Genomic DNA, 24308 nt, shown 5'->3' on the forward strand with positions numbered 1-24308 from the left:
CACATCTTCCAGTTTACAGAAAGTTGAAATCAGCGGAATTTTCCAAGGTGACAGAATTTGCAGCTGAAATGAGATTCTTCAGGACTAATAGTGCCATCTTAAGCAGAATTGCACCCTTCTAGACCAAAGCTTCTTAAACTGTGGGTTGAGACCCCATATGGGGTCGCTTAACTGAATGTGGGGGTCGCGAAAAATTTGGCAACAATATAAATTTCTTTATGACTTATTATCAGTAAATGTTTGATTTGAATACCTATTTTATATACCTATATACCCAGGGTCATGTATAAATTTCTTGGGTGAAAAGAGAATGTGAGTGGGAAAAGTTTAAGATGCCCTGTTCTAGACCTGTTGAAGGCAATGGGTTTAGAAGGGTGTAACTCTGCTTAGGCTTGGCTTGCCTATAAACCCAGTTCCTAATTTTAATTGTTCGCTGTAGAAGAAAGAAGTCTGTTTTCAGATAATCCTTGTTGTGGAAACAGCAAAACAAGCATTCCAATTGTAATGTCAGATTGGTGCATGATAAAAGTGGGGGAACAGGTATAACCAGGATGGTAAAATCATCATGACTTATAGCTGCTACCACATAAGAGCTCCTGTATCCATGGAGAAAAAAACCTAAACTTTTTCAACCCTTTCTAAATATTTGCTTGTGGTGATGAATACTGCTAGATCTAAGTTTTGAACTAGTACAGTAGCTTCCTTGGTCATTTCTACATTTTGGAAGACTTTAACTGATAGACTGATTAGATTAATTAAGTAATAAGATATTTACACCCTTGCTTTCTTCTCCAGTGGGGCCCCAAAGTAGATTATTTTCCTCCTCTTTAGCAATGCAGGAGAGTTAGGATCAACTTTCTTCCACTGAGAGCATTTTTTCGAACATAGCAACTGAGTTCTTCATAACCTTGATATTGTAAACAGTGTGAACCACAGGACTTGCCTAACTTTGGACTGGAACCGTTCTGTGTAGCCATCTGGTGAATATGCCTGTGTGGTGTAGAGGTTGGAGTGTCAGACTAGGATCTAGGAGACCTAGGTTCGAATCACCACTCAGTCATGGAAGTTTTGGGGTGGTTTTTGGCCTGTCCTATACTCTTTTTTTTAATTAAAATTTTATTGGTTTTTATAATAGAAATTTTCCATGATAACTAAGAACATATAAACATTACAAAAAGAGAAAAAAGATAAAGGAAATTTGGTTCTTGTAGGTTATCCGGGCTGTGTAACCGTGGTCTTGGAATTTTCTTTCCTGACGTTTCGCCAGCAACTGTGGCAGGCATCTTCAGAGTAGTAACACTGAAGGACAGTGTCTCTCAGTGTCAAGGGTGTAGAAAGAGTAATATATAGTCAGAAAGGGGTTGGGTTTGAGCTGAGTATTGTCCTGCAAAAGTATTGTCCTGTAAGTATCAAGATAATGTGCTAATGAGGGTATGGTATGTTAATATGGAACCATTGTATCCTGAAGTGATCTGTTAATGTGTGTAATCCAAAACTAATCTGTATGGCTATTGTTGAATGTTGTCTTTGTCTGGAGGTTTTTCAGGGCAGGAAGCCAAGCCTTATTCATTCTTAAACTCTCCTCTTTTCTGTTAAAGTTGTGCTGATGTTTGTGAATTTCAATGGCTTCTCTGTGCAATCTGACAAAATAGTTGGTAGAATTGTCCAGTCTTTCAGTGTCTTGGAATAAGACACAGGGTCTTATTCCAAGACACTGAAAGACTGGACAATTCTACCAACTATTTTGTCAGATTGCACAGAGAAGCCATTGAAATTCACAAACATCAGCACAACTTTAACAGAAAAGAGGAGAGTTTAAGAATGAATAAGGCTTGGCTTCCTGCCCTGAAAAACCTCCAGACAAAGACAACATTCAACAATAGCCATACAGATTAGTTTTGGATTACACACATTAACAGATCACTTCAGGATACAATGGTTCCATATTAACATACCATACCCTCATTAGCACATTATCTTGATACTTACAGGACAATACTTTTGCAGGACAATACTCAGCTCAAACCCAACCCCTTTCTGACTATATATTACTCTTTCTACACCCTTGACACTGAGAGACACTGTCCTTCAGTGTTACTACTCTGAAGATGCCTGCCACAGTTGCTGGCGAAACGTCAGGAAAGAAAATTCCAAGACCACGGTTACACAGCCCGGATAACCTACAAGAACCAATGAACTCTGACCGTGAAAGCCTTCGACAATATAAAGGAAATTTCTTTGACTTCCCCATCACCTCTGTCCGCCTCTTAATAAAGTATTTTTATCCCAACGTAATATGGTCTGATCTTAATTATTCTTAAACTCATTTAAATTTAATTTAACTTTCATATAACATACTCTATTGATATAAATGGTTATAATTCTTAATATTAATGTCATCTAGATCAGATTAAAAGGTATTCTTCCATTTTTCCCAGTTTTAATTCATATTCACAATATTTCATCCAAGCCTCCCATTCCCCCATAAATTGAACATTGTCTTTTTGATTTATAGTAGCTGGCCTGTCCTATACTCTCAACCTACCTCACTAGGGAGAATGATGGGGTATAAATGAAGTAAATAAATAAAAATGTCCATTTGCAATATTGTGTCTAAACAAAGCAAATTTGAAAGCACTTGGTGCAATACAAAAAACTGAAACAGAAGAGTTGCTTTGATCTGTGGTGAACTTTTACAAGAAAGGGAACAATGCTAGGATGTTTGGCATATGTAAGGGAAGAATGATTTTTTTCTGTTTTAAGCTACAAAAGAATTAGTGTTGGAAGAAGAGGAAGAGGATGGTGAGGAAGTACAGACTGTTCATGTAGAGAGTGAGAGTTATGTGAACTTCAAAAAGAATCTCCTGAGGAAGTTCAGCACTCAAGCAAAGTCCATTGGCAAAGAGAATGTTAAAATCTGCAAACAATTCAGCTTAAAGAAGGTATGTCTTTTAATTATAAAACAAGATGAAAGGGAAATGAATATTATTCATGAAGTTATTTTCACATAAGGTTATCTTTAAAAAGCTAGCCATTTGTACGCATAATAGTTGAACAGATTTCTGCTATAGAAATCCGAGGCCCCAGTAATACAAGCAAATCTCTGCTATCAAACATCTTGCTTTTTCAATTTCAATATCTTTATTGGCATACCATCAAGCAGTCGCATTTTGCTTTTTATAGTAGGGCTGCTTCCCATATTTCAATTTAAGGCATTCAAGTCCTCTGTAGAATTAATATGGAATCAATAGCATATACATCTATTTTCCACTTTCCTAGAAAGTAATCTTGAAACAATCCAAGAGTGTGAGTCTTGGAGCAAATAGACATGTGTATGTGACTCTTCTTGTTAATCTGCAGGTAATATTTTAAAAGACTTGAATAGTATCACATCACTGATTTTTTAATTCATAAAGTAGACTGCCATGTTTTTGAACTCATATATTTTACAACTGGCATCGTCAGATGCTGTCAGCATGTCTAAGGGTCTTCAGAGAAAGTGACTGAGGCACAGAGAAGTTATTGAGTTTTCTGCAGCTGGACCGTAGCCATGCAGTATCTACTTGTGAGCTCCTTGAGAAACTGTTTAAAAGTGCTTCACGAACTATCTTTTTGCTACTTTTTTTTGCCGTTGCAGCTGATTTATGGTGACCTCATAGGGTTTTCATGGCAAGAGATGTTCAGAGGTAGTTTGCCATTGCCTGCCTTTGTGTAGAGACCCTGGTGTTCCTTGGACAACTCCCATCCATATGCTAACTGGAGCCAACCCTGCTTAGCTTCTGAGATCTGACAAGATCAGGCTAGCCTGGGCTAGCTAGATCAGGGCTTGCTACTTGTAGGGCTGTAAATTTATTGTTTATCATAAAAACAAATTGTTGATAGTGGGTTGTATCCTACCATCTCAGTTAAAAGTGGCTTCCTGTGTCAGCATGAGGGATGCCAGAGGAGCCTCTGGCATCTGCAGGGTGCAACCAAACTGACAGAAAGTACTGCCCATAGCTTAGCAGGGGGAAAGGATGCCACCCAATGAATTAAGAGCTGTGAATGGCTGCTCTTGACCTTTTGTTTGTGTTTGTCAGTCTTCTAGGCACTACCAGGCTGTGTTGCAAGAAAGGCAAAACCTTCCTGCATGGGAAGAGAAGAACACCATTCTTCGCTTGCTGAACAAACATCAAGTCTTGGTGGTTAGTGGTATGACTGGGTAAGAATATGATCTGTATGCTGAGAGCAGGGGAACTCCTAACACCAGCCGCATGAAAAGCAACCTCATTCTACAGCTCCCTCCTGACTGGGAGGGACCATGTTCATGCTTACAGGGGAGGCTGGACAGCCTTTTCCTTCGGTTATCCCTGATTCTCTCTTCTCAGAAAATCTACCCTAGCAGTTGAGAAGGGGAGGAGGTAGATTCACCTGGATAGTGCAGATAACTGGTGATACAGAACAGCCCAGCCAGCATAGCACTCTTCATTTCCTGTGTGACTTCAAGCCTCTCCCAGTTCAGACTTCTTAGCTGAGCTGCTTTTGATGAGGTGACCCTACCTTTGAATGATGCCTGCTAGATAACGTATGTGCTGTGCCTCCTAATCCTGTGTCTGCTGCCAGAAAGATTCCTGAGTATTACGCTATAGCTGTGTGTCTGATTGTTCACTGAAAATGTCCTGCTTAATATGTAGCAATGGGCAGTTGAAGCATTCCATGGCATGGAATTAAGTGACATCACCTGATGATTGCTGCAGATCAAACTGATTGTAAAGGGACGACGAGAGCAGTGGTCTCCAATCTTTTCATTATAGTGACCCATAAGTCCAAATTTATTTGGTATGGTGACCCACTTTATAAAGCAGAACATTTGCAGGTCAATAAAATTCCCCAGGTTTGGGAAAGCAGGCTGATTTGTAGGCATCTTTACTTATGTTGCTTGACAGAACAGATAACTTGCTTTTTATTCATCACTCTCCTTTATGTAGATGTGGAAAGACCACTCAGATTCCTCAGTTTATCTTGGATTCTTCATTAGAAGGACCTCCCAGTAAGGTAGTCAACATCATCTGCACCCAGCCTCGGAGGATCTCTGCCATTTCTGTGGCTGAACGAGTAGCCAAGGAGCGAATGGAGAGAGTTGGGGTCACAGTTGGATACCAGATCCGGCTAGAAAGCGTCCAGGTTTGTTTGTATGAATTGATGTATTTATGTCTCACTGGTGTCATGGATGTCATCTAACATCATTAGGCATAATGGGTTATCCAATATTATTATTGACTACCTCTCCAGTTAGCAAAGTAGAATATTACCCTCAGGATCTTTCATGTGTTAGCTGTTTATTTTTTACAGGCTCCTATAGCAATTTATTTCCAAATAGGCCTCTGTCTTGACCTTTAACTGTGCCTTTGACTGTTCTTGGAATAGCCTTTTGCATCTGCCTGTTGCTGGAAAGGTGAAAGGAGCAAGTTGCTATTGCAAAGCACACTAGACAGTCTGCTCAGCTTCTCTTTTTTGTACTGAAGATACTATGGCCATAGGTTTTCATGTTTATTTCTGCATCCATAAAATCTAGAAAAATGCTGTTTAAAAAAAAAATCCTGAACTTCTTGGAATGTTGAACCAGATATCAGATTCCACAAACATGCAGTGTGCTTGTAGATGCAGAAGAATATGTGGCTCCCTGGTATTAGTGGCATAAGCTGGATGACAGCAAGTTTTGAGAAGTGGAGCTGATGTTGGAAATTCATTCTTTGGTAGGAGGTGCTGTTCCTTTGAAAAGTAGACATTTGAATAATAGAGTTGGAAGGGTCCATACAGGCCAACTAGTCCAGCCCCCTGATCAATGCGTGATCAGCCTAGAGCATCTGTGACAAGTTTTTCGTCCAGCCGCTGCTTGAAGACTGCCAGAGAGGAGATGCTCACTACCTCCCTAAGTAGCCGATTCCACTGCTGAACTACTCTTACTATAAAAAATTTTCTTTGTGCTGCCAACAGGAATAGCTCCCTGCCCTCTTCTAAGGATTTCAAATACTTGAGGGAAGTTCCATAGGATCTTTCTGGTTGAGAAACAAAAAAAAGAGTAAAAAATGAACAAAAAGAATAAATCCTGACTTGTGTGGCCAAATCTCATAACCACTGAGCAATAATAATATAGATATAGTCCTCTCCTTTTTCTTTCTTCTAGTCTTCAGCTACTCGGTTGTTGTACTGTACTACTGGAGTGCTTCTGAGAAGACTAGAAGGTGACCTGACTTTACAAGGAGTCACCCATGTTATTGTTGACGAGGTACACGAGAGGACAGAAGAAAGGTAACCAGTGCTGTAACTGTTTTTAGGATTGTGCTGCAAGCCTTTTATTTCTGCTGCCATGCTTTGCAAAACTAATTAAAGGCTGGACTAATAATCTGCTGGAATTGCTAGAGAGGGTGAATTCCTTTGAAAAATCTTGGGCGCTGAGAGAGAGCGCCAAGAACACTGTGCCTTCCCGTCCTTCCTGCTGTGACAAGTTCACCTCAATGCAGCAGGCAGAGCAGGTGATTGAAGGAACTAGCCTGACAGCTAGACAGGAGGTGCCTTGAATTTTATGAAGGGTCAGCATTGTCCCTTGGTGACAATCTGGAATCTCCGTTGCTGGCTGGTGTCATAATCTAGTGACCATTCTTAGCTTAGTCATGAGAAAGGCAAGGGAGTTCTTTGGCGCATGTGTGGCAGTCCCATACACATTACCTGTAAACATTCACACATGTTCCAAAATTTGTTTTACTTCTTCAAGGATTAGAATCTTGCTTGTCTTATTATCTGTTCCATTATATCTGTTTTATAATCTGTCACAATATTCAGATGAGGGTTTCTTTGTGTTCCAGACTCTGCCGTGTTTACTGATCTAGGCAACACAGGTTCTGTTATATGAGATTTCCCAAAGTCTTAGTTATAACTAAGTTAAGTAATTGGAAACAAAGAAATAATCTAAAAGTGTGTATTTTTCAATGGCCTTGAATTTTGTAGGTTCCTTTCTTGACATTATCAGAGCTGATGATGTGGAGCAGAAATAGAGTATGGGGAAGAGGAGGGAGATTGCAAGTCAGCACCAAAAGAACTCTGAGGTGTTCTGTCTATTTTTCCCCCCCAGTGATTTCTTGTTGCTGATTTTGAAAGATGTAATGGTTCAGAGGCCGGATCTCCGTATCATTCTAATGAGTGCAACTCTGAATGCAGAACTCTTCTCTCAGTACTTTAACTCCTGTCCAGTTGTTAACATACCAGGTGAACAGTTTCTTTATTTTACTAGTCATTGCTTTGTAGATTGTGTTTCCATTCAAGCTTAACAAATTTGCCTTCACTGTAATAATTCTTAATAAGAATACGTGATAACATTATCGTTGCAATTTGATATTTGCTGGTAGGAGCTCCTAAACATGTCTGAGCTGAGGAAAGGTAAGTTTGTCAACTTTTAAAAGATTTGTGCTTTCTAAGAACTTAAAAAGAGCCCTGTTGGATTTAGGCCGAAGTCAGTCTAGTCCAACATTGTTTTTTCCAGAACTAGCTAGCCAGATGTTCTTGGAAACTCCATGGCAGGGCGTGGAGAAGGGAACTTTGTTGTTTCTTCCTGACAAATGAATTCTGCAGTGCTGCAGTGTGTGTGTGTGTGTGTGTTTCCAAAAAAACTGGTGAGATTTTGCTTCCTGATCTATGTAGCAACCAAAATGCCATTTGCCAGATCCACACGACTACAGCGTGCCTAGATTTTCTGTACCCTGCCTTGAGCTTTCATGATTAATGACTGATGATAATCATATTTCTGTGAATTTGTCTGAACCCTTTCACAAGGGTCTCAGGGATCAAACACATGAGGTTAAAACTATGCATTTTAGTTCATCTATAAAATTCAAAATGCAGGCTTGTGCAGCCGCAGTTTACCTCAGGGCTGTTCAAATGAGGGACGGGGAGGGGAGTTTAATCCTTGAACCTCTGGTTGGTTGTCTATTTGCAACCAGATCTCTTGCTCTGCTATTAGCATTTTAAAGGAAAAGATATATCTTTTTAAAGGACACATATTTTCCTTCAAATGCTAATAACAGAGCAGAAGAACCGTTTTCAAGTAGCAATTGGAGACTGAATCTCTGCACATCTCTGAGGCAAATTGAGGTTGCTCAAGCCTGTAACTTGCACTGATCCCTTTTGAATGTTTGTCAGAATGCACTGATCACCCTTTGTCCCTTGGTTGATAGAGGTGAAAATAGTGTACAGATAGAAATACAGATAATTTGAGTTCTGAAATGAAGAAGCCATTCTGATTCACTTTTGTTTGCCTCTTCCTTTCTCCTTTAGGCAGGACGTTCCCTGTTGATCAGTTTTTTCTGGAAGATGCAATTGCAGTGACTCGGTAAGAGATCTCAGAAGAAACTATGAACTTCTAGCATGCCTTTGACACAACTTTTGAATGTTGATCTATTATCTCTTTGGATTCCTGTTTCTTTTAGGCCTTGAATGGTTATAGAATAATTCCCAAAATGGTACCCTTGACCAGTGTTAAGAGGAGATAAACTATATGCACTATAATGTCATTCTCAGTAGGGCTTACAGTTAGGATTGGGCCTGGAATTAATTTTGTAAACAGTGGCGCATATGCAAACTTTGCTCATTTGTCTATACATGCTATGCAAAGGGTAAATCCTATCTATCTCTGTTCTTTAGAATTATGCCTGGGCATGAATGGATTCCCCCAGAATGGATTCCCACAGAACAGCTTAGGAGTGAAGTGGGGGGTCTGCAGTGGGAGAGGGATGTTGGTGAAAATCACACATCCTCTTCCACATGCAGAAACCTTCTATGAGCAGAGAGGTATTTAAGCCATAAGTTATATATTTGATGGAACTGACTGCCATGGTTTGGGAGTGTGTGTGTAAACATGCACACTATATTAAGTACTTAAATTTTTGGTTTGTGAAGTTGGGTGCTAAAGGGGTGCAGAGCTGAGAGAAAAGTAGACAGATAAGTTTTCATAGGCAAGAACTGAATGTGACAGAGATGCATGGAACTATGCCAAGGTGCTGAAAGTTCACATGCAGACCCCCCCCCCCCCAGGAAGTTCTTCCCAGCTCTTGTTTCTTTTGAGCCATTTTTGCAGACACTTTCCAGGTGGCTTTCTCATTTTCATTAGTGTTAAAAATTTGGAGTTGAATGGAGAGTTTCTGCTGTGCTAAAGGTGGAAACTTCTTACCCTGCAAAAATGCTTTCTCTGGCAAAAGAGTCAGGTACCTCTGGTAGAAGGCTCCTTGCGCAGAAGATTGAACCTTTGGATCCCATCTTTGATTTTTTTTAAAAACATGTCTGTTATTGTTCATCTGATAGCAAACTCAGCATGCATGTGGTAAAGTATCCAGCAAACTTCCATTCAATTAGGTAATTTAGTTTCTGAACATTAATATGTTTTGTCGAAGGCTATCGGGGTCAGAGTTCATTGGTTCTTGTAGGTTATCCGGGCTGTGTAACCGTGGTCTTGGTATTTTCTTTCCTGACGTTTTGCCCGCAGCTGTGGCAGGCATCTTCAGAGGGGTAACACTGCCTCAGTGTTACTCTTCTGAAGATGCCTGCCACAGCTGCGGGTGAAACGTCAGGAAAGAAAATACCAAGACCACAGTTACACAGCCTGGGTAACCTACAAGAACCAATCAATATGTTTGTTCCATGGAGCTAGGGGTGGATTGGTCATTAAGACTATTGGGAAAAGTCCCACCGGGCTGCTGGGATCATCCCAAACCTGGGGCAGCTCCACATCAGATGGGCAGGAGCCAGCACCATCCCGAGCTGGCAGCCTTTTCCTGACCTGAGGAGGGGAGCTACTGCTGCCACAAGGTGGTGTCCCTAACATTCTGGTAACCTGCAGCCCCCACCCTGCAGTAATGGGGGCATGTGCAAGCTGGGTGACAGGCACAGCAAACCTGCTCTTTTCCTTCTCCCTCCATGGAGGAGCAGGGGCAGGTCCCTTTTCCCTGGCCATCTTGGCCTCCCGGTCTGCCCCTCCATGGAACTCAGAGGAGTCTTTGAGAGCCAGCGTAGTGTAGTGGTTAAGAGTGGTGGTTTGGAGTGGTGGATTCTAATCTGGAGAACCGGGTTTGATTCCCCACTCCTCCACATGAGTGGTGGAGGCTAATCTGGTGAACCAAGTTGGTTTCCCCATTCTTACACATAAAGCCAGCTGGGTGACCTGGGGCTAGTCAGAGCTCTCTCAGCCCCACCTACCTCACAGGGTGTCTGTTGTGAGGAGTGGAGTGGATGTAGGTAATTGTAAGCTGGTTTGATTTTTCCTTAAGTGGTAGAGAAAGTCGGCATATAAAAACCAACTCTTTTTCTGTGTGGGCATTCTGCATAAAGGGAAGCTGGATAACTTATCTTGCTTTTTTTTCTATTTCGGATAACTTAATTTTTTTCTAGTGGGGGGGAACCACAAGAAGTCATGCAGGGCTTTAAACCTAGCCTCTGACTACTGGAAGTGCATCCCAGCCACCTTTCTGGCATCTGAGAGTTCAGCAGTTCTTGCCCCACACACTTCCATGCAACCCAGGCAAAAAGCTTTGCCCAAGTATGTCTTTGAAATGGAATGCCTTCACGATTGGACAGAGAAGCTAACAATTTCCATAGGAAATGATTACAAACAGCTTTTACCCATGCTTTAATTTCCTGCTTTTCTTCAGGTATGTCTTGGAACATGGCAGTCCATACATGCGTAGTGCCAAAAAAACTGCCGGCCAGAATCCCAAAGAAAGGCACTTAAGGACTGCTGCGGAAGAGGTGGAGAACGACCTGAGGCGTGCCGGCCTTCTGCAGAGTGCGGAATACTGCAGTACGGACTGCAAGGTCAAGGATTCAGCCCCAGATCAGCAGTTAACGGTCCATCAGCTAATGATACGCTACAAAGGTAATCTCTCCAACATGCATTGCTGTTTTTTTTAAAGCTGCTTCTTAAACTGAAAATGCTGTATGTATGGAGAGAAGCGCTTTCTCAAGTTGTATGTACATGCATACGTTTGTGCATATAGAGATGTACAAAGGCCATGATCTACACAGCATTGGCCACACCAAAGCTTTATTTATGATATGTGCGTATTATGCACAGATCTCAGGCATACATTCAATGAGATGTTTATGCCTGATTGCCACCACTAGGCTCCTTAATGTTAGGGTTGGTTCCTCTTTGCTGTGTTCCATTTTTTTAAAGAGCCTGGAGAGAAATCTGGTATTTTACCCTCAGGGCAGAGTGAGCAGTATAAAACAGCTGTCTTTCGCTTGCTATCAGAAGCCATTGCAAATGGGAAGAAAATACTTCCTGAAATCTTAAATGCTCCCCAAAGTTCTAAATGCTCCTCCAGGATTAGTAGATTGTCCCCAGAATGGGGAGTATATAGCACGTGTTAAGAATCACTGCACTGGAGCCATTTAGTGTTATGGGATTGGATACCACAGATTCAGTCCACTGGTGAAGGCATTTTTCTACCGGTGAAGGAGCCTTTCCCATATGCAAGAGGCTCTACCATTGAAAGAAAGCTCCTCTACTAGCGGATCTGTGGGATCCCCTGAACTGCTAGGAGTTATATACTAGAATCAGCATTACACCTGGAGAAGCAAGTTAATTCATCTGCAAAAAATGCTTTCTTCCAACTATGTTTAGCCCAGAAAATAGCCCCCTACTTAGACCCGTCTGATCTGCCCCCCTGGATCCACATCATAGTAAATTAGACTAGACTACAGTAATGCACTCCACATAGGTCTGCCCTGGTAGTCAGCTTGGAGACTCTAGTTGGTACAAAATGCCGCAGTTCAGCTGCTGCCAGGAGTTAGGTGGAGCAGGCACATGACACCCATTCTGCAGTCACTCCATTGGCTGCCCATCAGTTACCAGGCTCAGCTCAAGGAATCAGCTATTGCATATAAAGCCCTTCATATCCTTGGGCCTCATATCTGCTGGACCACCTCTTTCCATATTCCCCGCCAAAACAGCTTTGTTCAATGGTAAAGGGGTGATACCAAAACTGCCCTTATATGTGCATTCTTTGTTGTGGCCCCCACCTTGTGGAATGGCCTTCAAGAGAAGGTCAGGAAGGGCCCTGCACTTTTGGTGTTCCGCAAGCTGTGTAAAACAATTGTTCAGGAGGGCATTTTTTATAAAGGCAATAGGACTATATTATGATGCAATGGCTCAAGAAGGTGGTTTAATAAAGGAAACAGGATTGTTCCCATTATTAACTACATACTACATTAAAGTATGTTTTATATGTTTGCCATATGTATTGTCTTGCTCTCACTGCATTCTTATCTACCTACGTAATTCCACCTATTGGTATTGTATTATGTCTAATGCTTTGTTTTCATGCTGTTGTAATCCTAGTCCTATTACTTTGCTTATCTGCTGCCTTATTCTACTGGTTATACTGGCTTACATTGTGTAAGCCTCAATGAGAAAGGCAAACTATAAATAACATCAATAAATGAAATGTTGATGAAGGTTCAGTATGTTTGGAACTCTGTTGTTGGTGATTGTAGTTTGTCCTTCTTTTCTGAAGGAACAGCCTTTCCAGTTCTTTCTCCTCCTGCTTTCAAGCTGATTTTGTCTTTCAGGTCTCAGCACATCAGTGTTAAAAACAATGGCATCCATGGATTTGGACAAAGTGAATCTTGAATTAATTGAGGCCTTATTGGAGTGGATTGTCGATGGCAAACATTCATACCCACCAGGTATGCTAGGCAATTGTGGCCAGTTTTATTGGTTTATTCAACTGATTTCATCAGACCACACAAGCTAAGCTGGGCCGACCCTGGCAAGTAATTGGATGGGAGACCGCCAAGGAATACCAGGGTTGTGATGTGGAGATAGGCAATGGCAAACCACCTTTGAACATCTCTTGCCTTGAAAACCCCACTAGGGGTCGCCATAAGTCAGATGTGACTTGACAGCAAAAAAAAAAAATTCAACTGAGTATAGATTGTGTCAGTGTTGTCATTTCAAACAGACTAACCTTTTGGATCCTACTCTGCTCTTTTTTTAAAGAAACCAACTTTTGACATAAGTCTCCTCTTAACGTATCTGTGCCTGTGCCTTCTGTTAGCTCAGTATCATGTGTCTTGACTAGTGGCCACGCAGGCAAGAAAAAGTCTTTTCTAGCACCTGCCATCTAAATATTTTCTGTTCAGATGCCAGGAGTAGAACTTGGGATCTTACGCATGCAAAGCATAGCTGCCCAAGACTGGCTTCCTTGAGTCATAGCTGCCCAAGACTGGCTTCCAAATTGTATGCTTCAGATTGGTCCCCAGGAGAATGAACATCCCTAGTTCCACCAAAATGGGGATCTAAATCTGAATATTATTATTTGAGCCTTGATCCCATCTATTTGTAAGTGCCCATCCACCTCTGAATTCCATAGAAATTACACATGTGGAAGTGAATTTAGAATTACAGCTTTACTGTTTCAGTTGTGCTCTGCTTCTTGAATTTCCACCTTTTCTGGCACGGCTTTGGCATAAGGGGATAAGGTTTGGGAGGCTTCCTTTATTGCCTGTTCGTGCTGGGAGCCACTTCCCGCATTTGGATTTCTTTCTGTCACACAGTTGTTAAACACATAAGAGCTCTGAACAGTGACCGCTCAGCCACTTCACACAGGAATCTCTTTGTAGGAAAAAGTAGGCAACTTGTGGGCCTTTCTGCCTGCACATACTGGACTATCATCACCACATAAATTGCATTGTGTTGCCTACATGGTTGTTCTTTGTATGTTAGGAGAGTTAGGAGGATGGTGTAGTGGTTAGGCTCTGGGAGACCCAGGCTCAAATCTTCAATGTGTTGTTGAAGCTTTTTGGGTGATCTTGTGCTCTCTCTCCCTCTCTATCTCTCTCAGACACAGACTGTCCCTCCCTCCCTCCCTAACCTATCTGACAGAGTGGTGGTTCTAACGATAACATGGAGGAGGGGAGAACAATATTATAAACGGCTTTGGGTCCTAATTGGGGAGAAAACTGAGGTATCAATATCTAAATAAACAAAGCTCATTTGTTAAAGTATTTTTAGCAGCCTCCTCTTTCTCCCTTACACCAAAGAGAAGAGGGAGCCTGGAGAGAAGCTGCAATATACAATGGGTGCAGTTGCAAGATCCATATGTGTGCACGTGCACCTTCAAGAACAAAAAGGCAGAACAGCTCTTGAGTTCACCAAAGATTTTCCTATTAAACTTTTTACATGCCCACTTCTAGGTGCAGTACTGATATTTTTGCCAGGCTTGGAAGAAATTAAAACCCTTTATAAGCAACTGCAGTCGAATGCACTCTTCAATAACCGGCACAGCAAACGGTAGGTCATGCATATGCCTCCTTTCAACCCCAAATCTTTTAAGAATCACAAGTAAAATTAACTTTAGAATACATTTTAGATGAATTGGGGGCACTTTATTGAGGAGTAAGATGACTTTTCTTCTTTGCAGCTTCCTTGATTTTGGAAAGATGGAGTGTAGTCATTCTCAGCCTAGTGCATGGAGGTTGATATTCTGAGCTCACAAGTGGAATGTGGAAGACAGTCCAGCTGGCTAAACTGGGATATGGATTGTGCTGCAGAAATCATGGGAGCTAAGCCTGTCTTAGAACCACTGGTTTCTATGGATCTAAACCGGCTTATCTCATAGTACTTGACTTGTATATATCAGATTGCTGCTAATCAAGGAAGCACTGGCATTTGTGAACAACTCAGGATGCTTCACATGCACATGCTGTCCCTCTCTTTACAAATATAAGTTGTGTTCCTGAATTTCTGATGTTTACCAAAATGCGTTTTTACATTTAGAATACCAGCCATTCTGGGTATTTCATGTGGTCCATTTATTACATTCTTTGCTTATCGAGCAAACTTTGCATGGGTAAACAGTGGGCCAGAAAGGAAGGTATTAGTTTGGTAATAAAGTTGGCCTAAGATTCTTTAGATCAGAAGACACAGTAGGCCATGCTGTTTCAGCATATTGGATACTGAAGGTGAAACATGCCATGTGAAGCCTGCCGGAGATGGTTGACATAATTCACTGGCCCCTGTGTATCTACAGCTCTCTGGCCTTCTGCCCACATTGACTAGGTACTGGATACCCAAGGCTGCTGTGGAAGTTTTCAACAGCAGACCCTTGCCCACTATACCATTTGGAAGGTGAAATGAGCTGGGAATAGTATCTGACACAAACAGATCTCTGGGTAAACCTGGCCAGCCTCTCAAGGAAAGAGCAGGCCGCTGACTCCAGTCTTCACTCAGAGGCTGTCACTTTTTATCCTTCCAGTTGTTTGAAGGATGTGAAAGGATGTGAAAGTTACACTTTATGTATATTTGATGCCAGCTTTCAGAGTCCTTTGGTTCTCAGTTATCTCCCAGTGCTTCTCTCTACGCTGTGGGAGTTCTGCATCTAAAGCAGGATGTTAAAGCCACACCTGAACCCTAGCTCCAAAACTTTAAAGAGCTTTTTCCTCTGAACCCTTGTCTTGAACCTAAACTGAGCTGAATTCCATTTTTACGTGCAGAGGTGAAAACTCCATACAGAGATGAAAACAGACTAACACACAAACCTCCTTTGTGCCCTGATGTCTTCTCTTAGCTGTGTGGTTTACCCACTCCACTCCTCACTTTCCAGTGAAGAGCAACAGTGTGTGTTCCTGAAGCCTCCTGTGGGGGTGACCAAGATCATCATATCGACAAACATCGCAGAAACTTCCATTACCATTGATGATGTGGTCTATGTTATTGATTCAGGCAAGATGAAAGAAAAGAGGTACTTGCATTGACCTTGGCGGGGAGTGAAAGGGTGGTGGGAAATGTGCCCAGGTCTTCATGACAGAAAGCTGAATCCCCAATGTTCCATAGTGGAAAACAGCACATTACAGTGTTGGCTCTGGCCATGTGGGATCTGACTTCAAGTCCCAGATTGGTGACATGTTTCCTGGATTTCAGCAAGTTACCCCTTAGCCTACATTTTTTTAAATCCCCTGCCCTCTTTCACTTCTCTGGTGACTGGAATTCTCTTTACTTTGCTGTTCTTACCTTCCTTATAAAAGATTCTGTAATGCCCTGTTTTCCAATGTTTTTCCCCCCTTCTATGTTTTACTGCTCCTACAGATTAAAAAAAGGAAACTTTCATCAGCTTGTCTGTCCACAATGTTTTAAACAAGTGCCAGGCTTTATAAACTGTGTGAGGTTTTTTGATGCTTATTCTTATCTTCCTTTGTGTCATCTCTACCCCTTTTCCCTTGTGTGTTGTCAAAACCTAAGCTTTTAAGTCACATACACTTACCTTTATTGGCATAATTAAGCTTTTAAGTCTTAAAGAAGAGACCTGAGGGATTGGGGGGTTGTTTTTTTCCTGAATAAGGATAATAATTGCAAAACAATGTGCACACATCATTATTAAACTGTTAAATAGTAATCCAGAAGTACCTGGCATCCTAGCACATACACTTCCTATATTCCCAGTCTTAATGTTCCAAACACTTTTCTGTACTTTCTGCCCTTGTAGATATGATCCAAGTAAAGGTATGGAAAGCCTGGAGGATACATTTGTGTCCAAAGCCAATGCCTTGCAGAGGAAAGGGCGAGCAGGCCGTGTCGCCTCTGGAGTGTGTTTTCATCTCTTCACTAGCCATCATTATAACCACCACCTTTTAAAGCAGCCGCTGCCCGAAATCCAAAGAGTGCCTTTGGAACAGCTCTGTCTTCGGTAATTGACTCATCTGTCGGCAGCCATAGCATCCTCCATCATACCCTGGCGGCACACTTTGTAGCTTTTGATTTTTTACATGTACGAAATTAGTGAGCCCACTAATATGAGAAATTGCCCGAGCCATGTTTCACTAATGCCATAATGGCAATTTATTTTATTTAAGTGAATGCAGCCTTATTGCCCTGGTGTGTTTGGCCAGGTTCTTGTCTCTTAAAAAAAAATTAAAACAGAGGTGTTCATGATTCTAATGAACCCACAAGGTGGATCTCCGGTATCCTCTTAAATATAGATTTCATGGACTTACCCCATTCTACCATATTTATCAAGAAAGCCAGACAGGAATGTACTTAGGGGAGGGCTGCTAGCTCTTTGGCAAGTGAAAAGTAAATAAAGCCCCCCCCCCCCTTTGGCTATCTTTCAGAATTAAGGTTTTGGAAATGTTGTCCACACAAAGCCTTCACTCTATTTTATTGCGATTGATTGAACCACCAACATCGGAATCTCTAAGTGCCTCAAAACTGCGGCTGCGGGATATAGGAGCCTTAACATCGGATGAAAAGCTCACTCCCTTGGGGTATCATTTGGCTTCCTTGCCTGTTGATGTAAGGATTGGGAAGCTAATGCTGTTTGGCACCATCTTCCGCTGCCTGGATCCTGCACTGACTATAGCAGCGAGCCGGACCTATAAGACCCCCTTTGTAAGTACTGGGCTAAGCTATGCATTGCCAACGCGTTCATAGGAATGGCTCCTAAACTTTTAACGAGGACAAATCCACCCGAGGACCTAAAGCTGGCTTTAAAGTGGCATGAAAGAAGTCTGTTTCCTGGGATTTCTTTTTCCCCACTATACCCTCTGATAAAACCAATTTTGTAGGGTTTTTTTAAACAATACAAAACCTGCAAAAATGTGAATATACCAGCAGCAGTCTCTTTCAGATTGCCTCCAACTCTGCACTGCCACCTGCCTTCTGCCTAAAAGAAAAGGAGCCCACTGGTCAGTTCTCTCAGAAAATAAGAATTACTTTCCTTCATCAGACATTGCGGGGGCATCTAGTTCATTGTCTCCAACAGTGATTAGCTGGAGGCTTTTGGGAAGCTCTCAGTTAAGGCTTTATAGCACAGTCTTTCTTTGCTGTTTTGCTCCCAGTCCTGGTAATCAGACTTATTCTACTGTTCGTCAGGAAGGTTCTCTGTAGATTTGCCTAGTCTTTTTTTAAGCTGTCCAAGGCATTCCATAAGTCTTACATACATCTTCAGTAGTGTCAGACCTGAGAGTAAGAGTGGACGTTTTGGGCCAAGGAAACCTGGGGTCAAACTTATTTATTTGTTTATTTTGTTTATACAATGCCTTGGCCAAACCACTGTCTCTCAGCTAACCTATTGCACAGGAAGAGTAAATGGAATCGTATTTTGTACACAACAGAAGGGTAGGATACAAATGTAATTAATGATAATGAATATATTTCTGTGTAAACCAGTTTCTGTTCCTAAATTACCAGTGGAAATGTCATGCTGGTTTGTATCTTTTGAATTTTGTGTAGTGTAAATTTCAGAATTTTTCCATTTCCTTGACAATCTACTGTGAATCAGAATACTGACACATGTTTTAGTTTTAATAATACTCCCTGTATGACCAACTGTCTAACTTTAAAGGTCTCTCCGTGGGACAAAAGAGAGGAGGCATTCAAGAAAAAGCTGGAATTTGCAGTAGGAAACAGTGATTATCTAGCTCTTCTCCAAGCATATAAGGTGAGGAATAAAAACCCTGCCATGTGATTTAGCTCTGAAACAGTTTTTATTGAGAGCACATTCAACATGAAGAAATAAGATGGCTTGGTAAAATGTAATATTTTTGTTGTTTAGGGATGGCGTCTAGCTTCAAAAGAAGGCTTTCAAGCAAGTTACAACTTTTGCAGACAAAACTTCTTATCAGAAAACGTTCTACAGGCAAGTTAATATTTTCATTCACTGTGGATTGTAACTGTCTTGACTATCTGATTTATGTATTGACGGTATTTCTGTGCCCTCTCCTGCCCAATTTACCTCCCACAGATTATCCATTGGTGACCTTTTGGCATGCTACCAGTAATAATTGAATGGCTGTAAACATATAAAGGCCCTTGTCAGAAAAAAAGGGGCCTTTTTATTTTTCTTATGGTGGGACCCAGATTATTTGACAAAGTGATTGGTGGGACATAGGATATGAAAGGTTGAGAACCACTTTACAGGTTGAATATCCCTTATCTGGACATCTGATATCCGGACTGATCCAAAAACCGGACCTTTTGAGCCGGCATGCAGGCATTACTCACAGGCCCTCAACAGAGCCATCGATGGTTCAATGTAAAATTACATTCAGGCTATGTGTATAAAGTATATATAAAACGTAAGTGAATTTCATGTTTAGGCCTGAAATACGGATCACTTCTGGTCCCAAGCAATCTGGATAAGGGATATTCAATCTCTATTAGTGTACATTAATGCCATTCATTGAATTGGATCAGCCTGCCTGAAAGGTGGGATGGGGAAGGTGTGGTTTCATTCCATACTACTATCTTCCCATTTCTAGTATACACAGTCAGCAAAGAATATACAAGTGTCTGTGGCAGTGTTTTTCAAGTTTCTGCCTTGCAGGAACTCTTCACACATTTGCTTGTCTGCCAAAGTATTTAGCATATCTGCCAGCGAACCCTTGCACACTTCAAAGGTTTCTGGGGTATGTTCCAGGACAGGCACACAGCCCTCACTGTCACATCATGTGATGTGAGAGTAAATAACCAGTACAGTACAGTGGTTAGTAAAGCTGAGTAAGGGCCAAGCTATATGTTAGGGGGTTTAGTAAGTAGGGTCCGAGTTCCCTGCAGCCAATGCAGAGAATGACTTTATAAAGCTGCAGAGAATGACTTTATAAAAATAAAGGAGAACCTGTTTGAGCTCAGAATGCTGCTGGGTGGGGAGGCAGGTTCCCTGCCATTTTCTCATGCTAAAAGGGCGCAGGGAGGGGGTGTTATTTCACTGTTTTTGCTGCTCCACATGGAGTATTCTGGGCATATGGAGCAGCAAAAACGGGGAAATAACTTCCTTCCAGTGCTGTTTCCGTTTGGGAAAATGGCTTGGGGTGGAGAGGTTAGGAGCCTTTCCTCCCCTTGTGGCTTTCCTTTATTTTTAAGAGCCTTTCTGTGCAGCAGGGAACCTGTACACAACTTGTTAAACACCCAGACATGTAGTTTGGCCCTAACTCAGCCATTAAAGGAAGCATGTTTGCTGTGATCGATCTTCCATCTACTGGGGGATATCACTGGATGCTGTTCAGAAGTCTTCTTTGAAGAAGCTGATCACCTGTCCTGTTCACCCTCCCCACTCCCCTTTCCTCTCTGTAGGAAATGGCAAGTTTAAAAAGGCAATTCACAGAGCTCCTGTCCGATATTGGGTTTGTGAAGGAGGGACTCAGAGCCAAAGACATTGAGAGGAAGTGGTCTCACGGAGGTGATGGCATTCTGGATGCTACAGGAGAAGAGGTAACTAGTGATGGAAAGGGTTGTCTTCTGTTGTGAGTTCACAACCTTTTGTAGAAATGACTGGCATTCTCTTCCTAAAGGACTTTTTCCCTTTCTCTTGTGACATGTCTCACCTATCCAGAAAGAATACAAGTAATACGATTTTTCTTCTTCTCCCCTTTCATTCTTTGCTTACTGTCCTCTCGACAACTCTGAAGTCACTCCTTAACTTTGGAGCTATTAGAAAATTCCATTGCTCAGGTTTTGGAATCTGCCCTTGTTTGGCCCAACTGAGGGCCAGATGAAGCAAATATTATTCCAAAGAAACGGTATACCTTATTTGCACAGCCATATTGTGTTTTAATCTTGGTGGTATTCTCTGCATACAAACGTAACTAAGTATACATGTTTAAGGTGGTTTACGGTGTAATCCTATGCAGCTCAACTCCATTCACCAGTGTGGTGTAGTGATTAGAGTGTCAGACAGGGATCTGGCAGACCCAGGTTTGAATTCTTATTTTGCTGTGCAAGCTTGCTGGGTGACCTTGGGCCGGTCACGCTCTCCCTCAGCCTACTGTGAGGATAAAATGAAGAAGTGGGAAATTATGTATGCCCCCTTTGGGTACCCATTGGGGAGAAAGGCAAGGTACAAATGAAATAAATAAACATTCTAAGCCCCATTGACTTCCGTGGACTTACAAAATCTGTTTAGGACTGCACTGTAAGGTCCTTAAAACAGCATACTGCCTACTGGCACTGACTTGCAAGATCATGAAACTGGAAATGCATATTCTGGCCTCTCCATTTGAATTTTTGTGGAATTTGTAAATATTCTTATGCTTGTTTTAAGAAATAGCACTTTAATGACAGGGAAGCAATATGGGTAATCAATGCACAACAGGGGTTTTATTGGGGAGAGATTGGAATCTATGAGTGAGAGGAAGCAGAGCACATTGTTTGAATTCAGAAGCTCCCTAGTATCATCCAGGCCTTCTGTAGCTGCAGCATTTCAGAGAATAGGTGTGGTAAAGATCTCTGCCTTAAAGCTGCTGCTGTACAAACTGCGCTGTGTGTGCATGCATGCACACAACATGCCATCAAGTCACAGCTGATTTATGGCAACCTCAGCAAGGGGCTCTCAAAGCAAGTGAGAAGCAGAGGTGGTTTGCCATCACCTTCCTCTGCAGAGCCTTCCTTGTTGGTCTCCCTTTCAAGTACTGACCTCGCTTAGCTTCCGAGATCTGACGAGATCGTGCTATTCCATGCTGCCTTGCCTTCCACTGCTGCCTGTACGTAGACATAACGTTTCTTAAGTACATCTAAAGCAGTCTGTGTTGCTTTTGGCACCTTTAAACCTGTGTATGTAAATGGAAGGAGGCAAAAAAATTTTTAAATAATAAACTTTTATTTAGATAAAAGGGACAGCATAAAGAAAAATGGAGTGGTAGCACTAATTTAAAACTAAGCAGTTGGTCCAGCAGAAACCCAGAGGAAGTCAGTACACAATCTAATCCTATGTAGAACAGCTAGATTCAAGCCCAGTAGCTCCTTAGAGAACAACAAGATTTTCAGAGCATAGGTTTTTGAGAGTCAAAGCTCCCTTTGATCCAACAAAGGGAGTTTTGACTCTCAAAAGCTTAATACCCTGAAACTCTTGTAGCTCTCTGAGGTACAACTGGACTTGAATCTTGTTTTTCTACTGCAGGCCAACACAGCTACCCTTTGAAACTAATCCTACGTAAAGGTACTCAGGAGGGGGGGGTTGTTGCTGCCTGAATGGGGAATAAGAATAGAGAATGTAAACTATACTTTACCTGTCCAACAAAAAGGGGGGGTTCATAGAATCATAGAGTTGGAAGGGACAACCAGGGTCATCTAGTCCAACCCCCTGCCCAATGCAGGAAATTAATAACTACCTTCCCGCCACATCCCCAGTGAACCCATCCCTCCCCCCACCATGCAGGATCCCACAATCAAAGCACTCCCAACAGATGGCCATCCAGCCTCTGCTTAAAGATCTCCAAAGATTGGGACTCCACCACCCTCCGAGGCACCCTCCATGGTCTAGAATTCCTTGAAGGGGGGGGGAGAGAGATGGTTCTTAAGCGGGACAAGTCCTTGCCAGGTTCCAGGTTGATCTCTGAGCCCATAGGGTGGCCAAATCCAAATTCCTGGGCAAAAGAGCCTTTTTAATATTTTTTGTTGGCTGGACCGTTTGGGTTTGAATTTGCAAGGGGGGAAATCCAGCTTTGGTAGCCCTACAAGGGGCTGTTCTAAGACTGGCAGGGTATGTAGGGGGCTTGATTAAATTAAAATGAAAAGACAAAGGACTCATTTGGGCAGTGGTAGACATTGACCTTGTCCTGCCTCTCTGGGCAAGGCAGGATACCTGCTTTCATTCTGTACTTGATTAGTGCACTATTCACATGTATTGGCTGGGTGGAGTTAAAGTAACTGCTAGACATTCAGTAATTAAAATAAGGGAAACTCATAATGGTGGACACTATCTTTAAAATTGTCATTTCAAAATATTAAGAATAGTTTCCACTTCTCAATAAATTTGTCATCTTAACTAATGCAGTTTTTCTTCATGTTTTCAAATTTATCTCTGGACATAAAAGAAACATTTTGAAAAGGCATGAAAGCTGGGTTTTTGTTCGGTGTAGTGCAGATGAAATTTCACTGTGTATCTCTGCAAACCTGACTCTAGTGTTTTCTTTACATTGCAGGCAAATGCCAACTCGGAGAATGTCAAGTTGGTATCTGCCATATTATGTGCTGCTCTGTATCCCAATGTAGTTCAGGTAAGAGGGTAGTTTGTTCTCACTGTGTGCGCACATGTGCACATTGCACTGGGTCTCCCCCCCCCCCCCGTCCCTTTTTTTTTCAGGTCACTTGTTTTATGCTGAGAGCCTGTAGGCTGAAACGCTTGTTCTTTCACAAAGGAGCAGCTGATTTTTTTCTGGGGAAGCAATCTGCACAGTAGCAGCAGCTCAACAGCAAAGGTCATATTCCAAACACAGTTCTAGAAACAAAACCAGAAGCTAGTGAAGGAAGCTCAGCTGTACCTCTGTGTTAGGGGACTTGCAGCGCAATCTTAAAGCATGCAATTCTGCTTAGTTTTGGCCTGCAAGAGGCTTTTCACTAAGCATTTGCCGACAACAGAACCTAATAGGCCAAGCTACTAAGAACCGAGTCCCTCATGATCTCGGAATTTCAAGGGTTTCTCTCTTCTTTTTCCAACCCTCTTTTCCAAAATGAGTGACAAGACGGAGACAGGGGTGTTCGCATGCTGGTTTAAAAAATAAATTTTGGTAAAACTCTTCTCTACTTACAGCTAGAATGTAGAATCTGAATCTTCAGAATCTGAAGAAATGAGCTGTGACTCACGAAAGCTCATACCCTGCCAGAAATGTTGTTAGTGTTTAAGGTCCTACTGTACTCTTGCTTTTTTCTTTAGCTAAACTTTGCTAACAGAGGTCTGTTTACATGCAGCCTTTTGTTTCCTCCTAGATCAGATCAGCCTACTGATAACCCTGTGTGTGTGTTTGGGGGTGTCCACGTATTTTGCCCTATTTAGTGGAGTCCTCTGCAACTATTTCTTTCTCCGGCACTTTTCAGCCAATGTTCCTGCCTTCTGCTTGAGGGATATTGGCTGCTGGTCTCTTTTTATTGTGGTTAATCCTCTTTAAATATTGAAAATATTAAGTGCCTGGAATAGACTTATTTTGAAATAATAAAATTTATTTTTTAAAATGGATAACACTCACCAAACATTGATATGAGGGACTGAAGCTGCTCTGAGTGGCAGTGTTACCTCTGCGCTGAGTGATGGTGATCCAGATTTCACAGGGGACTGGTGCGGGGGTGGGGGGGAGGAGGAGCAGTGGCTGTTCTCGCCTTGCAGAACCATTTGTCATTGCGCTGGCTGTTTGGTTCCAGTTGGGACTACCATCCAGAAGTTGCCCCTCCTTCCCTCTCCTTCTTCCCTTCCCTCATTACCTTCCTTCTCCTTTACTGATGTTTCCTTACATCCTTTCCTTTTTCTGTATGTGCGTAGGTATTCTTTCCATTTCTCCCCCTTCCTTGAAGTTTG

The 24308-nt window shown here is 42.0% G+C and overlaps 1 protein-coding gene across 1 annotated transcript in view; it reads left to right on the forward strand.

The window, feature by feature from the left end:
- Positions 1–24308, forward strand: part of DHX57 (DExH-box helicase 57) — a 32983-nt gene that overhangs the window by 3824 nt on the left and 4851 nt on the right. Inside the window, exons 4-19 of the mRNA XM_056853087.1 lie at positions 2764–2942; positions 4080–4201; positions 4968–5163; positions 6167–6291; positions 7112–7245; positions 8311–8365; positions 10677–10900; positions 12598–12714; positions 14224–14320; positions 15597–15770; positions 16512–16712; positions 17137–17413; positions 18369–18464; positions 18579–18662; positions 20096–20233; positions 22942–23016. Coding sequence (XP_056709065.1) covers positions 2764–2942; positions 4080–4201; positions 4968–5163; positions 6167–6291; positions 7112–7245; positions 8311–8365; positions 10677–10900; positions 12598–12714; positions 14224–14320; positions 15597–15770; positions 16512–16712; positions 17137–17413; positions 18369–18464; positions 18579–18662; positions 20096–20233; positions 22942–23016 — 2294 coding nt within the window. The remainder of the gene's footprint in view (positions 1–2763; positions 2943–4079; positions 4202–4967; positions 5164–6166; positions 6292–7111; positions 7246–8310; positions 8366–10676; positions 10901–12597; positions 12715–14223; positions 14321–15596; positions 15771–16511; positions 16713–17136; positions 17414–18368; positions 18465–18578; positions 18663–20095; positions 20234–22941; positions 23017–24308) is intronic.

The sequence above is a fragment of the Euleptes europaea genome, chromosome 7, assembly GCF_029931775.1.
Source record: "Euleptes europaea isolate rEulEur1 chromosome 7, rEulEur1.hap1, whole genome shotgun sequence".
In the NCBI taxonomy this organism is placed as follows: Eukaryota; Metazoa; Chordata; class Lepidosauria; order Squamata; family Sphaerodactylidae; genus Euleptes; species Euleptes europaea.